At 43.1% G+C, this 22,736-nt stretch overlaps 7 protein-coding genes across 7 annotated transcripts; 3 read left to right on the top strand and 4 right to left on the bottom strand.

Moving 5' to 3' along the window:
• Nucleotides 1-1,634: 1,634 nt before the first annotated feature.
• On the bottom strand, nt 1,635-2,358 carry BCR41DRAFT_326404 (cytochrome oxidase c subunit VIb-domain-containing protein). The gene is made up of 3 exons (XM_022021616.1): nt 2,108-2,358; nt 1,946-1,964; nt 1,635-1,790 (listed from the first exon to the last, which is right to left on the bottom strand). The coding sequence occupies exons 1-3, from the start codon at nt 2,297-2,299 to the stop codon at nt 1,675-1,677; spliced, it is 327 nt and encodes a 108-aa protein (XP_021877993.1). The 5' UTR covers nt 2,300-2,358; the 3' UTR covers nt 1,635-1,674.
• Nucleotides 2,359-2,464: 106 nt separating this feature from the next.
• BCR41DRAFT_388861 (hypothetical protein) lies at nt 2,465-3,426 on the top strand (the record flags this gene model as incomplete). Its single annotated transcript, XM_022028053.1, has 3 exons — nt 2,465-2,599; nt 2,703-2,913; nt 2,999-3,426. Exons 1-3 carry the CDS (start codon nt 2,531-2,533, stop codon nt 3,421-3,423), a joined length of 705 nt encoding a protein of 234 aa, XP_021877992.1. The 5' UTR covers nt 2,465-2,530.
• Nucleotides 3,427-3,579: 153 nt separating this feature from the next.
• On the bottom strand, nt 3,580-6,268 carry BCR41DRAFT_388860 (hypothetical protein). The gene is made up of 2 exons (XM_022028052.1): nt 5,547-6,268; nt 3,580-5,420 (listed from the first exon to the last, which is right to left on the bottom strand). The coding sequence occupies exons 1-2, from the start codon at nt 6,246-6,248 to the stop codon at nt 3,663-3,665; spliced, it is 2,460 nt and encodes an 819-aa protein (XP_021877991.1). The 5' UTR covers nt 6,249-6,268; the 3' UTR covers nt 3,580-3,662.
• Nucleotides 6,269-10,782: 4,514 nt separating this feature from the next.
• Nucleotides 10,783-11,781, top strand: BCR41DRAFT_388859 (hypothetical protein; the record flags this gene model as incomplete). Its single annotated transcript, XM_022028051.1, has 4 exons — nt 10,783-11,082; nt 11,130-11,226; nt 11,321-11,488; nt 11,533-11,781. 4 exons carry the CDS (start codon nt 10,783-10,785, stop codon nt 11,616-11,618), a joined length of 651 nt encoding a protein of 216 aa, XP_021877990.1. The 3' UTR covers nt 11,619-11,781.
• Nucleotides 11,782-14,726: 2,945 nt separating this feature from the next.
• Nucleotides 14,727-16,412, top strand: BCR41DRAFT_310848 (hypothetical protein; the record flags this gene model as incomplete). Its single annotated transcript, XM_022021005.1, has 2 exons — nt 14,727-15,383; nt 15,435-16,412. The coding sequence occupies 2 exons, from the start codon at nt 14,727-14,729 to the stop codon at nt 16,410-16,412; spliced, it is 1,635 nt and encodes a 544-aa protein (XP_021877989.1).
• Nucleotides 16,413-16,850: 438 nt separating this feature from the next.
• On the bottom strand, nt 16,851-18,241 carry BCR41DRAFT_412214 (hypothetical protein; the record flags this gene model as incomplete). Its single annotated transcript, XM_022029468.1, has 1 exon — nt 16,851-18,241. One exon carries the CDS (start codon nt 18,239-18,241, stop codon nt 16,997-16,999), a length of 1,245 nt encoding a protein of 414 aa, XP_021877988.1. The 3' UTR covers nt 16,851-16,996.
• Nucleotides 18,242-21,186: 2,945 nt separating this feature from the next.
• Nucleotides 21,187-22,185, bottom strand: BCR41DRAFT_388858 (hypothetical protein; the record flags this gene model as incomplete). Its single annotated transcript, XM_022028050.1, has 4 exons — nt 21,187-21,435; nt 21,480-21,647; nt 21,742-21,838; nt 21,886-22,185. 4 exons carry the CDS (start codon nt 22,183-22,185, stop codon nt 21,350-21,352), a joined length of 651 nt encoding a protein of 216 aa, XP_021877987.1. The 3' UTR covers nt 21,187-21,349.
• Nucleotides 22,186-22,736: the final 551 nt, after the last annotated feature.

The following is a 22,736-nucleotide window of genomic DNA, read 5'->3' as shown; positions in this document are numbered from 1 at the left end:
CTATCACGTTATTAGCTCGCCAGACGGACGGCAGGTAGCCTCAAGCAGTTATGATGGGATAGTTCGTGTGTGGGATACACAAACAGGACAGTCCATTCATGTCTTACAAAGCAATGGCGGGCGCGCATCCGACATCAAGTATTCACCTGATGGTCAGTTGCTTGCTTCTTGCCATCGTAATTCTTCATGCGTCTATCTTTGGGATGCTCAAACAGGTCAAGTCGTCCATACCTTGGGAATGCAAGGAGAAAAAGCTGATAACATCTACATTTTGGACTTCTCGCCTACCGGTCACCAAATTGCCTGTGGTCATAGATATGGAGACGTTTCCATGTGGGACGCACGGACGGGAAACCTCAATCGCATTCTACAGGGCCATGACAAGCTTGTGAAGTGCGTGGTTTTCTCGCCCGATAGCCGTCAGGTGGCTTCGTATGATAATAGTGGCAGTATTAGAGTCTGGTGCGCTCAATCAGGGGATCTTCAGTATGTAGTGAAGGATAGAACAAGTGATAATTCTTTTATCGTATACACCCCTGACAGTCGAAAGATAATGTATAATCGCGGCAATTACGGTAACAGCTTACAAGTACGGGACGCAGAAACGGGTGGGATATGTTACGAAGCTCAGTTGGAAGGTAGTACAGGAAGTATGGCATTTTCACCAAGTAATCAACAGATGGCCGTTGGATTTGAAAAAGGGTTGGTTGTTGTGATGGATACGGAATCCGGAACAGTTGTACAGTCGCTTGGAGGACATACTGCGTGGATCACTGGTATGGCTTATTCGCCTAATGGAAAATACATTGCCTCCTGTAGTTTGGACAGGACAGTGCGAGTGTGGGATCCAGAGTCAGGCCGGTGTTTGGTTATTATCCCATTCACAGCTGGATATGTTGGAACGCTTGTATGGAGTGTCTCTGAAGAAGGTTACTTTCTAGTCACGGGATGTACGGATGTTTCTGTTCGAATGTGGCAGATTGTACAGGAGAATGATCAATATCAATATCGCCTGAAGTGGAGCACCAGGCAAACGGTCCTTAATGCGAGCAAAATACGTATTCAAGATGTTGATGGATTAGGTGAAGCCAACAGGAAGCTTCTGGAGCAGCGTGGAGCTATAGGCGAACATGCCCCTCCTTTGACCGTATATAATGCGTCCAACCAGATCATGACAGCATCAATGGGATCCAAACCCAAGACAGCCTTCAGTCAAGAAGATCGCTACCAAGACCCATCAGCAGAGGCAATCTTAGAGACAGAATCACTGGGAGAAGGGGTACCATTGACAACATTGATAGCACCAAGTAGATTGATCAGAGACTTCCGGTTCAAGTACAGTGTGTGTAGCGAATGTAGTTTTGCACATGTCATTTCATGTAGGCCTCGCGATTAAGAGGATGGATAAGCAGGATGATATTTAGAATAAGGAAGAAAGTGTAAGGAACGCTTGTTTATATACCGCAATGAGGTTAAGAGATATCAAATTACTTTCTAGGCGTATGATGCACCCAACCAATCTTGACTAAAATCCTGAAAGCAAGCGTTTAAACCGACTGGCGAGGGTGTTTAAGTTTTGGATGGCCGAAATTTCGATGAATTCCATTTTTTTTTTTTTTTTTTTTTTAATACTACACAATATCTATGCCTATGCCTATGCCTATGCTTTATGCTTTATGCTGCCTTTGGTGTTTTCGCCTTTGCAGTTTCAGCAGCACGATCTTCCGCAGCCTTGTGTTGTGCTCTCATACGTTCCAGCATCTCTTTTTGTTCAACTTCCAATACTCGACCTGGAAAAAATATAAAATATAAATAAAAAAAAAATGATGATAATTCAGAGAGTCAGTTTTCCCATTATCAATCCGTGATAGTTTTTTTTTTTTTCTGTATAGGGCATAGCCAATTCAACTGATCTTGTTCCAAATGTTTTGATATTGAACATTACGTTTATTGAAATATTCGACCTAATTAGTAATAAAAAAAGAAAAGAAAAAAAAAAAAGGAGACTAAGTAAGACTGCTCATATCTAGCCATGTTCTTACAGAAAAAAAAAAAAAAAAAAAAAAAAAAGAGAGAGAGAGAGAGAGAAAGAAATCGGTTCTATTACCCAGCTCTTCATGCATGCATCATGATAATTTTTTCTCAAATCCTGACAGATATTAGCAGCTTCTGGAGAAGAAGGGTCCACGACGTTGGATTGGTCTAGACATGCAAAGAATGCATCACGGACCTTCCAGCACTTTTGGCGATCAGCTCTTGAAGGATGTTGTACTTTTTCTTCCTGTTGTTGTTGAGTCATTGGAATCTACTTTTTTTCTTTTCTCTTTCTTTTTTTCCAAACGAAAGTGCGTGAAAAATGAGATAGACAAGGCTGTCCAAGGAAGTCAAAGGATGTGTGACTGCCGATTTGGTACCTGTAGGTTTTCAATCAAAACAGAACAAAATGACAAGCTCATGATTCCAACCTTCACAAACATTGCGGGAGACAAGAGAACAGAAGTAATTTCATAGACGGGAATAGAATATAATAATGACGGACAATAATAATATCGAGGCTTTTATTGCAGAGCGGCTAGCGACTATTAGTCTTGAAGATGAGGTACTTTTTTTTCTTTAATAAGCGGACCAAAAAAAAAAATAAAAAAATAAAGAATATGTACAATATCTTTAATACTCTCTTTTTTTTTTTCCTTTCCCTCAAGGCCATTACAGAGTATTTTGCAAGGATTGTGGAAGAGGAAACAATGGAAGAACCCGAAAAAGTAGAAGCTATCACAGAGTTATTGGCAGATGCTACGGAACAACCCACACAAACCGTAATTGATGAAGTTTTTCAATTTTGGAATAAAATGAAGGAAGCAGAAGCAAAGAAGGCTCAAGAAGAGAAGGAAAAAACACTCAAAGCAGCCAAAGGTAATTGAAAATAAGGAAGAAAAAAAAATCGCACCTCTAGATCAAAAGATTAATAATAATAATAATAATAATAAAACGCGTGTAGAAAAAGAACGGGCTGCTCTCAAGGCAGAGTTTGAGAATCCAAGTGGTCGTGAGGTTCTATCGATGTCCTCACGACATGTTGTCAAGAACATGACCAAAGAAGAACGCAAAAAACGTGAGGCTCTATTAGCTCAATATGCATACGATCTGGATGAAATGGTGGAGGGTGAAGATGGAGAGATGGAAATCCGTTATAAAGATCGATCCGCTAGTAGTTCAGGGCCCAAAACCTCGTCCTCCGATCCTTTACTTATGGCCAATACCAACGCTGACATTGTGAAACAGAAGGAGGCTCAACGAAGGGCAGAGATGAAGAAAGCGAGCGAGAATGAAAAGGAAAGGAACAAATTGGCTTTGGAGAAACAACGGCTGGCACAGGAAAAAGAAAGGCGACGGACACAAAAGCAAGAAAAGCGTAGGATGTAAAATAATAAGTAAATAAATAAATAGATATAAAAAGTAAAATAATTTTCATAGCCGTAGAAGCCGCAGTGGGAGCTTTTACTAATTGACAACATTAGTATACTACATTTTCTTGTTTGAAAAAAAAAAAAAAAAAAAAAAAAAAAAAAAAGATGGGATAAAAATACTGTGAAATATATACTGAAGCGAATTATAGTCGATATTATACAAAGGATGCGGCATTGTTGTTCTTTTTTTTTCGTTCAAGGTGCCCAAGTTTCACGATTAAAATCGACGACCCACGCTGCCTTCTTGACCTGGTTCTCAATCATGTTAACAAAACCCTCGGGCCCACCAGCAAAGACAGTAGTCAGCCCTTCTCCATTTTCTTTCATACCCACACCCTGATCCACCAGGGCTTGGATCTGTTTACGGACATCCATACGGCCTCGTGTGTAGACGACATCTCCTTCATCCCAGTTACCGCCCTCAACCGATTGCTTCTCGGAATGAGCCCCAGATATTTCAATATCCTTGGCGATGTTGTTAGAAGCACACTGGTGGTGACGCATATGGATCTTCTTGGCTACAGCAATGCCAAAGTAGCCAAGAGCAAGCATGGCGATTGTATGAACAAGACCAGGGACTAAGGCATTTGTCCAATGGCAGACAAAGATTGTCCACTTGTCTTTGCTCTTGGTAGTTAGACACCATTGCGGTTGGCCCTCGAACCGGGCAGCACGCATACCATAGTAAAAGGCCATGGGCACAAGAACTAACAATGCACTTGTAAAGAGGTCCAGTAGGGCCAGCCTCTTGGAGACTGCATCCGCATTCGAAGCCTGAAACGTTGGCAAAGCTTGGTCATGGTATGTCATGGCTCTGCTGGGCTTTTCAGAAATGGGATTTATTTCGATTGAGGGTGAAGATGATGGAGACATGGATGAAGGGTCAATCATAACAGCAGCAATTGAAGGATTTCTCTTCATGTCGTCTAGTGTTTCAGCAGTGGGCTTTGCAGAGCTGAATCGCTCCAAACTTTCGCCAGCATTCTCCACTACCACAGACGTCATGATGGGTGCGGGGGCATTGACTGCAGTACGGCCCGAAAGAGCGCGCTTTAGTCTGGTTCCGGTACGCTGGAGGAAATTCTTGCCATCTTTTTTCTTGATTTGGCTTGGAACTTGGATATCGTTCTTGACAACGTAAGCATGGGCACCCATCAGAGTCTTGGGCTTGTCAGGGCGAGAGACAAATATTTGAACATGTAGCCAAGAGGTAAAACGAGGATCGCGTGTGATCTGATGCAAAAATGACCCGTAGGCATGGAGCTCACTGCGGGTGCGAAATGTACAAACCAAGTGAAGCTGCATGCGGAGCGGGTCATTTGAAGCAGCTATTTGGGCAGCAACGGCTTTGATCAAGGCCATAAAGGTTGTGATGGCAGCGCCGGCAACGAAGATGACCATGGTTTCAGACTTGAGATAGTCATGACGACGGTCACCAAAGACACCTTCGACATTGGTATGGATCAGAATGGGTCTGTCATCCGTACCGCAGCGTTCGGAAAGCTTCTTGGTCCAGCTCCATTTGGAGTCATTAAAGACACGCATATACAGGGTCATGGAGTAAGGGTCCTCGGGCCAGTACGAGGCAATAGTGAATGGATGAAAGATCTGGCCCATACCAGGGATCTGAACTGTAATGTAATCACCGGGATAATATGGCTTCATGGGTTCTGGTGATGTAAACTTGACACGGATGATGTCGGCGTCAGTGTTAAGAGCACAGGTGGCCATGGGATCGATTGTACGTGCTTGGATGATCCTAGGGACGAAGCGGTCGATAAGGAAGAGGATGAATCCTGGAAGCATGTAGTACCAAAGCATGTACGAAGGGTAATGCATAATGAGACCAATGAAGAAAACAAAAGTGCCTGCCCGATGGACGTAGACGAAGACTGGATAAACCCATCGACGGAATTGGGGCAGCGCAAAGAAGGACATTATAACGACTCCGATCTAGCGGATCAAGGTGAACACCAATTCGTATATTTTGCAAGGGAAGAAAGTCAGATCAGGATTAATAAGTTGGAGCCCAATACGGAAAAAAAAAAAAAAAAAAAAAAAAAAAAGTGAGATACATACCCATGCAAAGACTCCAGGCATGTTGCGGGTACCACGGGACTTATCAGTGAATGCAATGTCGCTGACAAACTTGCCTTCCATGATCAGCCAGGCGCTATAAAATGCTACATGGATTGTAGACCAGACAAGCATGGAAACACCAAGCCAACGATGGAGAGGGATAATCTCTGGATAAGTAAAGCCGAGGGCATGAAGCATCGACCGACGGAGCACCAGGAAGAGGATGAGGGATGTATCAAGCAGTACAGCTTGAGAACTACCATAGGCGATGGAACGGAGATTGCCCTGGATATAACCATAGGTCTCGACGTACGCATCCCTGCTCAGGACCGTTGTCAGGATGAACCAGTAAATGTTCATTGTGACGACCAGACCGACCAGCCACCAAAACTTGGTCGTGTACCCAAAGTATGAATCATGGCGCTCCCAGAACGAGATGCGCTGCTTCTCTGTTGCAGGAGTGGTGACTTTTGAGATTGAATGCTGGAAATGGTTCGTTGCGCGGAAGTAGTTCCCCCAGATGGTGATGAAGTGACCCAATAGGATAGGTAGCAAACAGACAAGGGACCAGTAAATGTCCATCTCGTTCCAAACAAAATGTGACTTTATCTTTGCTCTCCAGAGAATAAAGTAATCTGCAAATAACCATACTGAGAACACAGCCAGACAGGCGCTGATAATGAGGGTTGAAATAGAGATCATGGTAGTATTTGATTAATCTCTCTGTGAATGAAAATCGTTAAAATTATATACAAATGACTGAGGAGGAAGAGAGAGTTATGGCTATATTTGTACAAGGGTCGTTGCCGAAAAAGAAAGCGAGGTAGAAAAAAAAAAAAAAAAAAAAAAAAAAAAAAGAATACGACCAAAGAGAAGAAACGTAAAGAGGATGCAAGAGCAAAATGAAGAGAGATGTTCATGAGCGCTTTATATTCATTTTCGATAAGAAAAAAAATTAAAATAAAATAATATAAAAGAATATATACATGAACATGCATACAACAAGTAAGTAAGCGAGCAGCCACAGTATTGCAACGCCGCTCTGCCCTTGTCGGACATTGTTGCATTGTCCATACCCTTGCTCAAATCATAAGGTATGAATTATAGACTAGCAAATGCACATGGATGTACGCATGCATGCAGTAACAATTGTTTATGATGATGGCCCTGGACGTGGATAGATTATTGACGCATTATTAACATGTATATTATGTCCCTATCAGATCGGGGTCTAATTTTTTCTTTATTCTATGGCAAACATACTTTTTCAAGAGCAGAGTTTCTGTTTACTTTACTCACTGGACTAGATGTGTTACCATATCCAGGCTAAAGAGCATGGCCCCTCTAGGCCTTTTTCGTTGTAATTGCGGAATGCATTGTTCCAATCGGTTTTTGGCTGCTTTCACTCGAGTACGAGCAATCTGTTAAAAATTTTTTCTTAAAAAACTGATTAAGTCCATCTCTCTCTTTTTTTTTTTTTTAAACTTTTTGCCACGGACTCTTGGATCAATCCATCTTTTCTTTTTTATATTTGTTTGATGGACGAAATCAAAAAAAAAAAAAACTTTTGATAGAATGATCGACCTTTGTCCATGCTAGGTCTTTTTGAGCACGCTTTTAGGAAGGAGATCTCCGAGTAAATGGCTAGCCATAATGTTGTTTACATTTAACAAAAAAAAAAAAAAAAAAAAAACACCGCGCGGGAATCATGAGCCAGAAAGGTATGTCGTCCCTTGCTTCTATTGGTGGTGTAAATGTAGACAATGAATCCTCCTTTTTGCTCTCTTTTATTTTATATACGAGATAAACCATTCTCCGCTTCCACCGGTCGAAGACAATGTCACTTTCTGAACTAACCAATACTGCTTGAAAAATTCAGCTATAGTATATATATATATATACATATATACACTTCCTCTTACTTATCATCTACCGAACAAGCCATCATGTCTACAAAGCAGAAGATAAGCAATAGGGCTTTATATACAAGGATCAAGAGTCAGTGACATGCTTGATAACATTGAACTGTATAACAGACCCTCGTAAGGGTCTCCTAACACAAGGCTTTATTTAAATGAACACTAGCAAAAATAGGTTTAGAAACCCCATCATTGCTTTGGTCGATCGTCCCTCTAGGGCTTCTGTTACGAGGACAGCGCATTTTACCATACTTATGGGTGATCGTAATCTTAAAGGCAATGCTGAGGTGCTTAGGTGTTTATTGGCAACCCTGTATACTGGTAGTTATCAATAGTTAATATAATATGTGTGCAATTCAGCTCAAGGACGTAGAAGTACAAACGCCATCGCCATTTAATACAGAAAACCTCAGCCTGTAATAAAAACTACCCATATACCTTTATCCAAGTTCCTGCCACACTTACCGTACCTTGCAATCCTATTATCTGTCTTTGACAGACCCTAAATAAATATATACAATCACACCACAAAGATTGAAAGTATAATAGAATGTAAACAAAAGATTAGTTTACCTTCGCCTTCACACAGGTCTTTCACTTTCACCAAGGCGGCCAAGGTTAACACTCCGCCTGCAGACCGCCATAGGCTCGATTCGCTTACAGGGGACACTAACTATGCCATTGCAACAGAGAATAAAAGTTTAGGATTAATAAAAATGTATTAGCGATGATGACACAATTGAAATATTGAATATGGAACTCACCCTTCATTGCCTGGACATGTGCTTCAGTTGTGTCCTGAGCGATCACAAATGCCACATGTCCTCGTTTAGGCCCGCTATCAGCAACAGCGATGGAGGGTTAATAAAAAATAATAATATTCATAAAAAGGTAAAACAAATAAAAACAGACCTTGTATTTAAGGGCTGTTTGTCATGGTTGCCACTATTGCACGGAATGCAGATACGAGTCATGTAATTGCAATGCTGCAATCAAATTTTGGTTCTGAGAAGGTCGTTGAAAACAGAAGACAGGAACATGAGAGTAAGCAACTTAAATAAAGGTCTGATAACGTCACAATGACCTCTCGTTACTTTTTTTACGTCTTCAATAGACATTTCATGTTGCGGTTAATTTAAGCAAGACAACTGCTAAAATAAACAGCTATGAAGAGCAAGCACAGGGTTATGGCCATTTCAGTCTTTAGATGGATAAAGAAGAGGGGTTTATTGAGAGCCAACGCTTGGCTCCTCAGCGTCTACTACCGATATCTGTATATCTAAAGGGGAGAATTCAAGCTCCAAATATCTACATTTTGGCCGCAACTCTGCCCGAACAATTGGGCAATTAATGTACAGGATCTATGTTAGCAATAGCGTGATATTTATGGGCTTTACCCCTTATTGTGGAGGAGGCTGTGGTCCAAAGTAGGCTGATAGAGGGGTTGGAGTGGAGGGTTTAGCAGTAACTTAATGATATTTTCTGAACCACTGTGGGGAACAGATTGTTGGTTGGGAGCCTCAGGTCGTCGACTCAAGTAAGCTCCTTGAGCTCGCTTTTTGCATCCTCAACAACAATATCTTTCCGGCCTCAGAGAAATCGCCATATCCATTGTAAGCCCCTTCGGGTTTTAATCGCAAGGCCCAGATCCTGACTATGGAGGCAGGCCTTTGTTTTTGTAAAAGCTCTGAATACTTCTTCAATGGTCTGATTATCCGAATTGAACACATCTAATAGGAGCTGAGCTGGTGATTTTTCGTTTACTTCCATCGCATTAAATATCCCGTGCAGGTAATCATCCTTTGGACGATACATAAAAGGAATTACGATACTAATCAGCTCATGCTGCTGCTTTGACGTAGCAGCTTCAGTAGGCTGTGTTTTTTCTAGCGCTCACCCTCTGTGCTAAAAGTGAGGGATATGAACAAAGATATGGGAGATAACTGCAGGATCCATGGACACTTTGATGTTTAGTTCTGGCATTGGTAGTAAGGTCTTCCAATTATAAATATATAGTATACGAACTTATGGCGGCATTACTTTGGCAGCGGAGATGTCTTACTGGGACTCGTCGCGGATTGGTTGTAGAGAGGCGGCGTGCAAGAAGTGAAGAGAGAGGTGGTTAAGAGAGACAGATCAAGAAGCGAGAGAGAAGCGAGAGAGAAGCGAGAGAGAAGCGAGAGAGAAGCGGAAGAGAAGTGACCAAGTAAGACCAAGAGGTGAAGAAAGAAGCGATAAAGTCCATTCAGCTTTACAGAACATTATTGCAGCGGATCCACTTCTTGGTCCAAAGCCTCATGAAACAAAAACAAAAATACATAAAGGACTATTTTCTTTTTCTACAATCAATGCAATGAGACAGGAGTGAACAAATGGCAATTGCATGCTAATTAAACATTTAGCGATGATGGTGAAGAAGGTTCAGGAAGATTAGACCTGAGTTTAGTGCTTTGATTTCTTTTGCCACCAATGTTAGACGAGAAGTGGATAGGCAACTTGGTATGTAATTTTTTTTTTTTTTTTTTCTTTTTCATCCGCAGTCAATTGTTGTGAGTTGTAATCAAAAATGGCTTGACGGTGTGAAATATCTAATAAACATGGTGCAATGCTGCGATACTGTCTACCTTTTCTATCGCAATCCTAATAATCCTAACAATCCTGACAATCCCGACCACCCTGACAATCCTGACAATCCTGACAATCCTGACAATGCAGTTCCTCAAAGCAGTAAGACAGGCAAGACAATGTGTTTCTCGGGATAGCTTTGTTTAAGGTTGCGACTACGCACATCTACATCTCTGCGTCATAGTGCAGTAAAATATATTCACCCCACTCCGCCCACTCTCTGCTCTCTTTGTTGTCTTGCAATCTTACCAAAACAAGCAAACAAACAAACTCTGTTGGTATGAGAGCACAGACCACGCAGCAAAGAGCTGCAAACGAAAATAAAAATAAAAAGAGCCAGGATGCTGTTGATTGTCAAAGGCAGATGGGATTGTAGCCAGATGGATGCTTGTTGGATATTTCAGAGGATGAAGAGAAATTAAATGGGTTTTCATTCAATAGCATTAGAGGGGAAATGGGACTGCACTTTGTTGAAAAAAGATGAAAAAACCTCCAAATTGCGAAGCGCTTTTCATACGGAAAAAAGGTCCCACAATCGATCGACCATGTCAAAGGTTGGTGACAGATGAAAGAAAGCAAGCCACTAGGTCCTGACAACGTATAAAAAGGCCTCTCTTTCCTTTCTCTTTTGAATCTGTAACGGTGTAACGGCCTCCAAAGCGTTGAGTTAGTGCGCTCGAGAGTACTAGCCAATGTCCAACGGACTCCATTTGCAGCCTGCAGGACGCTGTAGGTTGGATGGCGGGTTGGGCCCTGCGACGGGCGTGTCGGTAGACTGCTCTAGGGTTTATGGACCGGGGGGCGCGCAACCAGACCACCTCCACGTGGTGCGCCCTGGGCTGTCTGCTTCGCGGCAGACAGGCGAAGAGTCTGGTGTCTTTTTGTTATTTATTTATGCACAACTACCCATCAACACTCTACTGCCCATTATGGGTGTCAAAATGGAAATAAAAAAAAGATCTTTCTGGCATCGTCATGTTTATATGGCAATGGTGACTTCATAATGAGAAAGCCGCAGCTTTTATTGTCCTTTCTCTAGAGTCCAAGTCTTTGTCGCAAGGCCAGCATGGGATCTCCTTTTTCTGCCCACTTTCTTAGACCTGCAGAACTGTGTATCGAGCTCGTTGTCTTGTCTCGTTTGTCTTGTCTCGTTTGTCTTGTCTCGTTTGTCTTGTCTTGGCAAGTGCGCCACCAAATTGAAACATCTGCACTCATCAATAACATCTTCAGCCTTGTTCAGGCGATTTTTTCTTAAAGTCATTGAATGGGCGCCCCCATTTCAACAATGCCATCGCAACATGCATCTTCAGCCATTGACCATTTCTGAATTAGTCCAATTACCTGAAAACATGAGCATTCTTGTTGACGAAAAATATTACAGAAATTGTCAACGTGTCTGTAAGGTTTTCCACATTGCTTTGCCATGGCTCTTATCATTATAGTCTTTGATCAAGTACCACGTATCATACCATCTCGACGAATGCCTACCATTGCCAGGGTGTGGCTCTTCAGATCATACAGACCATAGCACTGTCGAGTTTGTTCATCTGACTTACTCATCTAACCAAGTTCCATAGCCCCATACGACAGACTGAATGTTCCTTCAATGACCGAGACTCATAGTTACCCTTGGGATTGGAGCTTTGGAGAGTCCCTATATTATCACCTTGCGTGCGATAAATAAAACTGGTCTGTACTTGCTGCTTTGTATCAGTTTGAAGTAAATGTCTTTGAGCGACACAAGTATCTTTACTCTATTCTGCATATGGCCAAAGACCGTATCACTTCGCAGGCCTCTTAATCCTTAATCAACGGCGCTTGTTGGGGGATACTAGCTCGAAAGTGTCTAAAGTTGCAGAGCTTACATCCCAATCCTCATAGCTGCAGGGCCAACGGTGAAGACGACAGGGCAGTATCTACAGAATGGAGCTCCTTCAATATTCATGTGCATTTCCGTGTCTGAAGGGTTTAAATTTGAAGGGCGTCTTATCAAGCAGTGAAGAGATGGCAGTTATCCTGGGACACACAAAATCGTGGACGATGTTAGGATTAAGCAGGACTTTCTCAGCTTGATTAGATAAACTATCAGAACCGAAAGACCTAGAACATCTAAAAATCCAGCCATGATCGTCGTGGAGCGGAAGGACTTGAAGAAGCGATATGGATTGTAGAGCAATGGCTTAGGATCAACGAACCGAGACCACATAGAAATTCTGCTTGGTAAAAGAATGTGGTGTCTTCGGTAAGAGAAAAAAAAAAAAAAAACTACAATAGAATAAAAAATAGATGCATTTATTGAGCATATCGTGGTCTTTAGTAACCGTCGAGTTTTGGAGGGAAACTGTGTTTGCTCTCCTATAGTCTCTCATGAAGCCCAAGCACGCGATCGCTTAAGTTTTGGGTTATGAATAGCTGAATGGATGTATATAAAACTACTTTGCGTCCGATTCAGATATCTGACAGACAACTTGAGACGAAAGATCAAGAAATGCCTCTCAAGAATGTCTTCAAGATGTCGCCCACGAAGCAACTGCCGCAGTGAAAGGCTTCTGCAAAAGGATCTAGTCTTGAGAGACACACATGAAGCTTTGGAAGGCATATATTTTCTCACTCTTGTCATGCGGTGGCGAAGATTTTAAGAAAAAGGATGCATATGTTACTCAAAAGAGAAATGAGGGAGCCTTGCATTCTGTCCTCATCCATCCAAGTACCACCGACATGGCGGAACATCAATACCAACAATTTCGAAGGGCTGGCATTATTGAGAGAGTTTGTGTCAGAATTGCTTCTACCTTTGCAAACAATGGCAGCTCGTCCTGCCATGTGAGTCTGCAAGACATTCGAGACGTGTTTCCAGATGCACAACGATTCAAACTGGAAGGACTTCCCATTCCATTCCTCATAGACCCTAATGGGAACAGGTGTGTTACTGATTATGGAGCGCTTTAACAATTATCTTTGGAATATAAACGAAAAAACTCAATCTAGCATATTCTGTCTTCTTATCAGAGTCGAGCCACCATGCATTGCATTCTATCCTTACAAGATTCTGGATGTCATTACAGAAGCGCCGCAGTTAGGAAACAGCAATAGCAGCAGCAGCAGCACTGAAGCTAGCAGTACCAACGTCAGCAGCACCAACACCAACACCAACACCAACACCAACACCAACACCAACACCAACACCAACACCAACGCCAACACCAACACCAGCACAAATACCAACACCGACAATACCAACTGCAGCTGCATTAGCAACAGCAATCACAGCACCGCCATCCACTTGCCTACATTGAGAAAGTCAGCAAAGTATGGGCGGGATACTCCTTCACCATTATCAAACTTGATTCAATCTTTCAATTCACTCCTTACTACTCGCAACAATGCACATATCGAGGCGGTCAACTTTAACCTTGTGAAGGTTGCGGATTTGCTCTTGGAGGCCGAAGAGAAGGACGACAAGGTGGCTAATATGCTTTTGGAAACCAAAGAAAAGGACAGCGAGCTGTTTGAACTGAAAGATAAGGTGCTTAGTCTGGTATTGGAAACCAAAGAGAAGGACAGCGAGATGTTTAAACTACAAGAGAAGATGCTTAAACTGCAAGAGGAGATGCTTAAACTGCAAGAGGAGATGCTTAAACTGCAAGAGGAGATGCTTAAACTGCAATTGGAAGCTACGGAGAAGAATGAAGAAATGCAGCATCAAAGCCTCAACAAACTTGCCCTGCTTCTACAGCATGTTGATGCTATTCTCACCCAGAATACCGGACTTCACGAATATCTATTTCCCCGACTATTTATCATTTTACCTGTCGACCACACCAAGTGGGACCCAATGAATGTCTTGAAGAACAAGTTCCGTGTTCATTTCCTATGTGAATGTGGAGACCACGCTACAATGGCAAGCAAGAGTAGTCAGAGTCAACTCCATATTGTCAATCATGATGGGTACGAGATCCGAGACAGCGCGGGATTCTTCCGCAAGTATGGAAAGTACATGTTCATCCTCTTACAGTGGTTCAAGCTAGGAATGTCTTCGTCTGCATCTCTGGCACTATCCCCAGATTCGATAGATGCCGGTATCGATTGTTCAATCGACTATATGGAAGCACTCTCTAAAGAGGACCCAGCTTTGAGCAACATTGCTACAATCGATGACTATGATGGACCGAAAGGATCTGATTTTCAAAATGTGAGGACATTCCTTCGAATCAATGATGAAGGCAGGAAATTCGGGGATTTGTACAGGATCATGACCGAAACAGGCCGGGTCAAATGGGTTTGTCTCGAACACTGTCGCTCGATGTATGAAGAAAAAGGACAGAAGGCATTTATAAATGCAGTGAAAGTGAATAATGGCGAATATAACTGGCATCTTGGTAAAGTAACTATCACATTGGGGTACAGAGAGGGAGCTAAAGAGCTCTTCGATGCACTAACCAGTTCAAGACGAGTTTACGAGTTGGATATCACATTTGGCTGGGATTGGACGGAGATTGATCTTGAAGCATTTGAGAATGCTTTGGCAGTGTCGAGTGTATCGAATCTTCGACTTGGCCTTGTACCGACCGACATAAAAGTATCCACAACGTCTGCGCGATATGAAAGCCTTATTCGCATTATAGAGCTCAGTAATATGAAAACAATCCATATTACTCTAACTCAGGACCACATAAAGCTTCTCAGTTTACGGCCCAGAAGATCGTCATGTCTTCAAAAGCTGACGTATGAGGTGAAGGCTCAATGGATTGGAGTCATTGAATTACAAGGACTTGTAAATTCACTCAAGACTGGCGCGCCATTGACGATTTTGAACTTGCGTGACGGCTCAATCAAGGATGAAGGGGCTCTGGCACTGTCAGAGGTACTCAAGGTTAATACTAGTTTGACGACTTTGGACTTGGGTTACAACTCAGTTGGGGATGTAGGGGCTCAGGCATTGTCAGAGGCACTCAAGGCTAATGCAACACTAGCAACTTTGGACTTGTGGGACAACTCGATCGAAAAGGAAGGAGCTCTGGCATTGTCAGAGGCACTCAAGGTTAATACTAGTTTGGCGACTTTGAACTTGGGTTACAACTCAATTGGGGATGAAGGAGCTCTGGCATTGTCAGAGGCACTCAAGGCTAATGCAACACTAACAACTTTGGACTTGTGGGACAACTCGATCGAAAAGGAAGGCGCTCAGGCATTGTCAGAGACGCTCGAAGTCAATGCAACTTTAACGACCTTGACCTTGGGCAACAACAGAATTCGAAAGGAAGGAGCTCTGGCATTGTCAGAGGCACTCAAGGTTAATACTAATTTGTCGACTTTGGCCTTGGATGGCACCTCGATTGGAAAGGAAGAAGCTCTGGCATTGTCAGAGGCACTCAAGGTTAACACTAGTTTGACGACATTGGACTTGAGCAACAACAGAATTCAAAAGGAAGGAGCTCAGGCATTGTCAGAGGCACTCAAGGCTAATGCAACATTAACGACTTTGATCTTGTGTCACAACTCGATCGAAAAGGAAGAAGCTCTGGCATTGTCAGAAGCACTCAAGGTTAACACTAGTTTGACAACATTGGACTTGAATGAGAGCTCGATCGGAAAGGAAGGAGCTCAGGCATTGTCAGAGGCACTCAAGGCTAATGCAACATTAACGACTTTGAACTTGTGCCACAGCTCGATCGAAAAGGAAGAAGCTCTGGCATTGTCAGAGGCACTCAAAGTTAACACTACTTTGACGACATTGGACTTGTGGTACAACTCAATTGGGGATGAGGGAGCTCTGGCATTGGCAAAGGCACTCAAGATTAACACTAGTTTGACGACATTGGAGTTGGGCAACAACAGAATTCAAAAGGAAGGAGCTCTGGTATTGTCAGAGGCACTCAAGGTTAATACCAGTTTGACGACTTTGAACTTGCGTAGCAACTCAATTGGGGATGAAGGAGCTCTGGCATTGTCAGAGGCGCTCAAGGCCAATGCAACTTTAACAGATTTGACCTTGGGTGGCAACTCGATTGGAAAGGAAGGAGCTCTGGCATTGTCAGAGGCACTCAAGGTTAACACTAGTTTGACGACATTGGCCTTGTGGTACAACTCAATTGGGGATGAAGGAGCTCAGGCATTGTCAGAGGCACTCAAGGTTAACACTAGTTTGACGACATTGAGCTTGAGCAACAACAGAATTCAAAAGGAAGGAGCTCAGGCATTGTCAGAGGCACTCAAGGTTAACACTAGTTTGACGACATTGGCCTTGTGGTACAACTTAATTGGGGAAGCAGATCTGGCAATTTCAGAAGCACTCAAGGAAAACGCAATTTTTACTCAATAAATAAGAGCGTCTTAAGCGTCAAATAAGGGACACTGATGCTGTTGGACATACTCAGGACTGCCTGGCCGACTTTTGGGATACTTGGTTGATTGATGGTTGAAATAGCTCTAGAATAGTTAAAGAAAATAGTTTGGTTTAAATAAAAACCTTGCTTGTAGCAGCCAAGCGACAATCTTTTCTTTGGGCTCCCTCAACTGACTTGATTGAAGTCCCTGTTCTAAGGGAGAACAATTTACCGTCTTTACATTTTGTAACTATGCTCTACGTAGCTTAACATTGGAGAAAGCTTTGTACGAATCTTCCACTGAACTGATATTGATGTGCTGTCATTATAAGGAATGAGCTTTCAAAGGGGAAGAGCTGACATCAAAGGATTAAAAGCCAACGCTGTCATGGCCGCTTGGCCGCTACAAGCAAGCCTTTTATTTAAACCAAACTATTTTCTTTAACTATTCTAGAGCTATTTCAACCATCAACCAATCAAGTATCCCAAAAAAAGATCCAAAGTCGGTCAGTCAGTCCTGGGTGTGCCTAACAGCATCAGTGTCCCTTATTTGACGCTTAAGACGCTCTTATTTATTGAGTTAAAACTGCGTTTTCCTTGAGTGCTTCTGAAATTGTCCAATTGAGTTGGGCTCCAAGTCCAATGTCGTCAAACTAGTGTTAATCTTGAGCGCCTCTGACAATGCCAGAGCTCCTTCATCCACAATTGAGTTGCTACGCAAGTTCAAAGTCGCCAAACTAGTATTAATCTTGAGTGCCTCTGACAATGCCAGAGCTCCTTCCTTTCGAATTCCATTGTTGCCCAAGTCCAATGTCGTCAAACTAGTGTTAATCTTGAGCGCCTCTGACAATGCCAGAGCTCCTTCATCCCCAATTGAGTTGTACCACAAGGCCAATGTCGTCAAACTAGTATTAACCTTGAGTGCCTCTGACAATGCCAGAGCTCCTTCCTTTCGAATTCTGTTGTTGCCCAAGGTCAAGGTCGTTAAAGTTGCATTGACTTCGAGCGTCTCTGACAATGCCTGAGCGCCTTCCTTTTCGATCGAGTTGTCCCACAAGTCCAAAGTTGTTAGTGTTGCATTAGCCTTGAGTGCCTCTGACAATGCCAGAGCTTCTTCCTTTCCAATCGAGGTGCCATCCAAGGCCAAAGTCGACAAATTAGTATTAACCTTGAGTGCCTCTGACAATGCCAGAGCTCCTTCCTTTCGAATTCTGTTGTTGCCCAAGGTCAAGGTCGTTAAAGTTGCATTGACTTCGAGCGTCTCTGACAATGCCTGAGCGCCTTCCTTTTCGATCGAGTTGTCCCACAAGTCCAAAGTTGTTAGTGTTGCATTAGCCTTGAGTGCCTCTGACAATGCCAGAGCTCCTTCATCCCCAATTGAGTTGTAACCCAAGTTCAAAGTCGCCAAACTAGTATTAACCTTGAGTGCCTCTGACAATGCCAGAGCTCCTTCCTTTTCGATCGAGTTGTCCCACAAGTCCAAAGTTGCTAGTGTTGCATTAGCCTTGAGTGCCTCTGACAATGCCTGAGCCCCTACATCCCCAACTGAGTTGTAACCCAAGTCCAAAGTCGTCAAACTAGTATTAACCTTGAGTACCTCTGACAGTGCCAGAGCCCCTTCATCCTTGATTGAGCCGTCACGCAAGTTCAAAATCGTCAATGGCGCGCCAGTCTTGAGTGAATTTACAAGTCCTTGTAATTCAATGACTCCAATCCATTGAGCCTTCACCTCATACGTCAGCTTTTGAAGACATGACGATCTTCTGGGCCGTAAACTGAGAAGCTTTATGTGGTCCTGAGTTAGAGTAATATGGATTGTTTTCATATTACTGAGCTCTATAATGCGAATAAGGCTTTCATATCGCGCAGACGTTGTGGATACTTTTATGTCGGTCGGTACAAGGCCAAGTCGAAGATTCGATACACTCGACACTGCCAAAGCATTCTCAAATGCTTCAAGATCAATCTCCGTCCAATCCCAGCCAAATGTGATATCCAACTCGTAAACTCGTCTTGAACTGGTTAGTGCATCGAAGAGCTCTTTAGCTCCCTCTCTGTACCCCAATGTGATAGTTACTTTACCAAGATGCCAGTTATATTCGCCATTATTCACTTTCACTGCATTTATAAATGCCTTCTGTCCTTTTTCTTCATACATCGAGCGACAGTGTTCGAGACAAACCCATTTGACCCGGCCTGTTTCGGTCATGATCCTGTACAAATCCCCGAATTTCCTGCCTTCATCATTGATTCGAAGGAATGTCCTCACATTTTGAAAATCAGATCCTTTCGGTCCATCATAGTCATCGATTGTAGCAATGTTGCTCAAAGCTGGGTCCTCTTTAGAGAGTGCTTCCATATAGTCGATTGAACAATCGATACCGGCATCTATCGAATCTGGGGATAGTGCCAGAGATGCAGACGAAGACATTCCTAGCTTGAACCACTGTAAGAGGATGAACATGTACTTTCCATACTTGCGGAAGAATCCCGCGCTGTCTCGGATCTCGTACCCATCATGATTGACAATATGGAGTTGACTCTGACTACTCTTGCTTGCCATTGTAGCGTGGTCTCCACATTCACATAGGAAATGAACACGGAACTTGTTCTTCAAGACATTCATTGGGTCCCACTTGGTGTGGTCGACAGGTAAAATGATAAATAGTCGGGGAAATAGATATTCGTGAAGTCCGGTATTCTGGGTGAGAATAGCATCAACATGCTGTAGAAGCAGGGCAAGTTTGTTGAGGCTTTGATGCTGCATTTCTTCATTCTTCTCCGTAGCTTCCAATTGCAGTTTAAGCATCTCCTCTTGCAGTTTAAGCATCTCCTCTTGCAGTTTAAGCATCTCCTCTTGCAGTTTAAGCATCTTCTCTTGTAGTTTAAACATCTCGCTGTCCTTCTCTTTGGTTTCCAATACCAGACTAAGCACCTTATCTTTCAGTTCAAACAGCTCGCTGTCCTTTTCTTTGGTTTCCAAAAGCATATTAGCCACCTTGTCGTCCTTCTCTTCGGCCTCCAAGAGCAAATCCGCAACCTTCACAAGGTTAAAGTTGACCGCCTCGATATGTGCATTGTTGCGAGTAGTAAGGAGTGAATTGAAAGATTGAATCAAGTTTGATAATGGTGAAGGAGTATCCCGCCCATACTTTGCTGACTTTCTCAATGTAGGCAAGTGGATGGCGGTGCTGTGATTGCTGTTGCTAATGCAGCTGCAGTTGGTATTGTCGGTGTTGGTATTTGTGCTGGTGTTGGTGTTGGCGTTGGTGTTGGTGTTGGTGTTGGTGTTGGTGTTGGTGTTGGTGTTGGTGTTGGTGTTGGTGCTGCTGACGTTGGTACTGCTAGCTTCAGTGCTGCTGCTGCTGCTATTGCTGTTTCCTAACTGCGGCGCTTCTGTAATGACATCCAGAATCTTGTAAGGATAGAATGCAATGCATGGTGGCTCGACTCTGATAAGAAGACAGAATATGCTAGATTGAGTTTTTTCGTTTATATTCCAAAGATAATTGTTAAAGCGCTCCATAATCAGTAACACACCTGTTCCCATTAGGGTCTATGAGGAATGGAATGGGAAGTCCTTCCAGTTTGAATCGTTGTGCATCTGGAAACACGTCTCGAATGTCTTGCAGACTCACATGGCAGGACGAGCTGCCATTGTTTGCAAAGGTAGAAGCAATTCTGACACAAACTCTCTCAATAATGCCAGCCCTTCGAAATTGTTGGTATTGATGTTCCGCCATGTCGGTGGTACTTGGATGGATGAGGACAGAATGCAAGGCTCCCTCATTTCTCTTTTGAGTAACATATGCATCCTTTTTCTTAAAATCTTCGCCACCGCATGACAAGAGTGAGAAAATATATGCCTTCCAAAGCTTCATGTGTGTCTCTCAAGACTAGATCCTTTTGCAGAAGCCTTTCACTGCGGCAGTTGCTTCGTGGGCGACATCTTGAAGACATTCTTGAGAGGCATTTCTTGATCTTTCGTCTCAAGTTGTCTGTCAGATATCTGAATCGGACGCAAAGTAGTTTTATATACATCCATTCAGCTATTCATAACCCAAAACTTAAGCGATCGCGTGCTTGGGCTTCATGAGAGACTATAGGAGAGCAAACACAGTTTCCCTCCAAAACTCGACGGTTACTAAAGACCACGATATGCTCAATAAATGCATCTATTTTTTATTCTATTGTAGTTTTTTTTTTTTTTTTCTCTTACCGAAGACACCACATTCTTTTACCAAGCAGAATTTCTATGTGGTCTCGGTTCGTTGATCCTAAGCCATTGCTCTACAATCCATATCGCTTCTTCAAGTCCTTCCGCTCCACGACGATCATGGCTGGATTTTTAGATGTTCTAGGTCTTTCGGTTCTGATAGTTTATCTAATCAAGCTGAGAAAGTCCTGCTTAATCCTAACATCGTCCACGATTTTGTGTGTCCCAGGATAACTGCCATCTCTTCACTGCTTGATAAGACGCCCTTCAAATTTAAACCCTTCAGACACGGAAATGCACATGAATATTGAAGGAGCTCCATTCTGTAGATACTGCCCTGTCGTCTTCACCGTTGGCCCTGCAGCTATGAGGATTGGGATGTAAGCTCTGCAACTTTAGACACTTTCGAGCTAGTATCCCCCAACAAGCGCCGTTGATTAAGGATTAAGAGGCCTGCGAAGTGATACGGTCTTTGGCCATATGCAGAATAGAGTAAAGATACTTGTGTCGCTCAAAGACATTTACTTCAAACTGATACAAAGCAGCAAGTACAGACCAGTTTTATTTATCGCACGCAAGGTGATAATATAGGGACTCTCCAAAGCTCCAATCCCAAGGGTAACTATGAGTCTCGGTCATTGAAGGAACATTCAGTCTGTCGTATGGGGCTATGGAACTTGGTTAGATGAGTAAGTCAGATGAACAAACTCGACAGTGCTATGGTCTGTATGATCTGAAGAGCCACACCCTGGCAATGGTAGGCATTCGTCGAGATGGTATGATACGTGGTACTTGATCAAAGACTATAATGATAAGAGCCATGGCAAAGCAATGTGGAAAACCTTACAGACACGTTGACAATTTCTGTAATATTTTTCGTCAACAAGAATGCTCATGTTTTCAGGTAATTGGACTAATTCAGAAATGGTCAATGGCTGAAGATGCATGTTGCGATGGCATTGTTGAAATGGGGGCGCCCATTCAATGACTTTAAGAAAAAATCGCCTGAACAAGGCTGAAGATGTTATTGATGAGTGCAGATGTTTCAATTTGGTGGCGCACTTGCCAAGACAAGACAAACGAGACAAGACAAACGAGACAAGACAAACGAGACAAGACAACGAGCTCGATACACAGTTCTGCAGGTCTAAGAAAGTGGGCAGAAAAAGGAGATCCCATGCTGGCCTTGCGACAAAGACTTGGACTCTAGAGAAAGGACAATAAAAGCTGCGGCTTTCTCATTATGAAGTCACCATTGCCATATAAACATGACGATGCCAGAAAGATCTTTTTTTTATTTCCATTTTGACACCCATAATGGGCAGTAGAGTGTTGATGGGTAGTTGTGCATAAATAAATAACAAAAAGACACCAGACTCTTCGCCTGTCTGCCGCGAAGCAGACAGCCCAGGGCGCACCACGTGGAGGTGGTCTGGTTGCGCGCCCCCCGGTCCATAAACCCTAGAGCAGTCTACCGACACGCCCGTCGCAGGGCCCAACCCGCCATCCAACCTACAGCGTCCTGCAGGCTGCAAATGGAGTCCGTTGGACATTGGCTAGTACTCTCGAGCGCACTAACTCAACGCTTTGGAGGCCGTTACACCGTTACAGATTCAAAAGAGAAAGGAAAGAGAGGCCTTTTTATACGTTGTCAGGACCTAGTGGCTTGCTTTCTTTCATCTGTCACCAACCTTTGACATGGTCGATCGATTGTGGGACCTTTTTTCCGTATGAAAAGCGCTTCGCAATTTGGAGGTTTTTTCATCTTTTTTCAACAAAGTGCAGTCCCATTTCCCCTCTAATGCTATTGAATGAAAACCCATTTAATTTCTCTTCATCCTCTGAAATATCCAACAAGCATCCATCTGGCTACAATCCCATCTGCCTTTGACAATCAACAGCATCCTGGCTCTTTTTATTTTTATTTTCGTTTGCAGCTCTTTGCTGCGTGGTCTGTGCTCTCATACCAACAGAGTTTGTTTGTTTGCTTGTTTTGGTAAGATTGCAAGACAACAAAGAGAGCAGAGAGTGGGCGGAGTGGGGTGAATATATTTTACTGCACTATGACGCAGAGATGTAGATGTGCGTAGTCGCAACCTTAAAC

The sequence above is a fragment of the Lobosporangium transversale genome (genome assembly GCF_002105155.1).
Source record: "Lobosporangium transversale strain NRRL 3116 chromosome Unknown BCR41scaffold_41, whole genome shotgun sequence".
NCBI lineage: Eukaryota > Fungi > Mortierellomycota > Mortierellomycetes > Mortierellales > Mortierellaceae > Lobosporangium > Lobosporangium transversale.
This window is presented reverse-complemented; position numbering and strand designations above follow the sequence as displayed.

Bases quoted from the DNA above. Each gene is read 5' to 3' on its own strand.
- BCR41DRAFT_326404 (XM_022021616.1), bottom strand. From the start codon at position 2,299: ATGACTCAACAACAACAGGAAGAAAAAGTACAACATCCTTCAAGAGCT.
- BCR41DRAFT_388860 (XM_022028052.1), bottom strand. From the start codon at position 6,248: ATGATCTCTATTTCAACCCTCATTATCAGCGCCTGTCTGGCTGTGTTC. The intron at 5,421-5,546 runs GTATGTATCTCA...TTGATCCGCTAG, and splicing joins TGCCTGGAGTCTTTGCATGG to ATCGGAGTCGTTATAATGTC.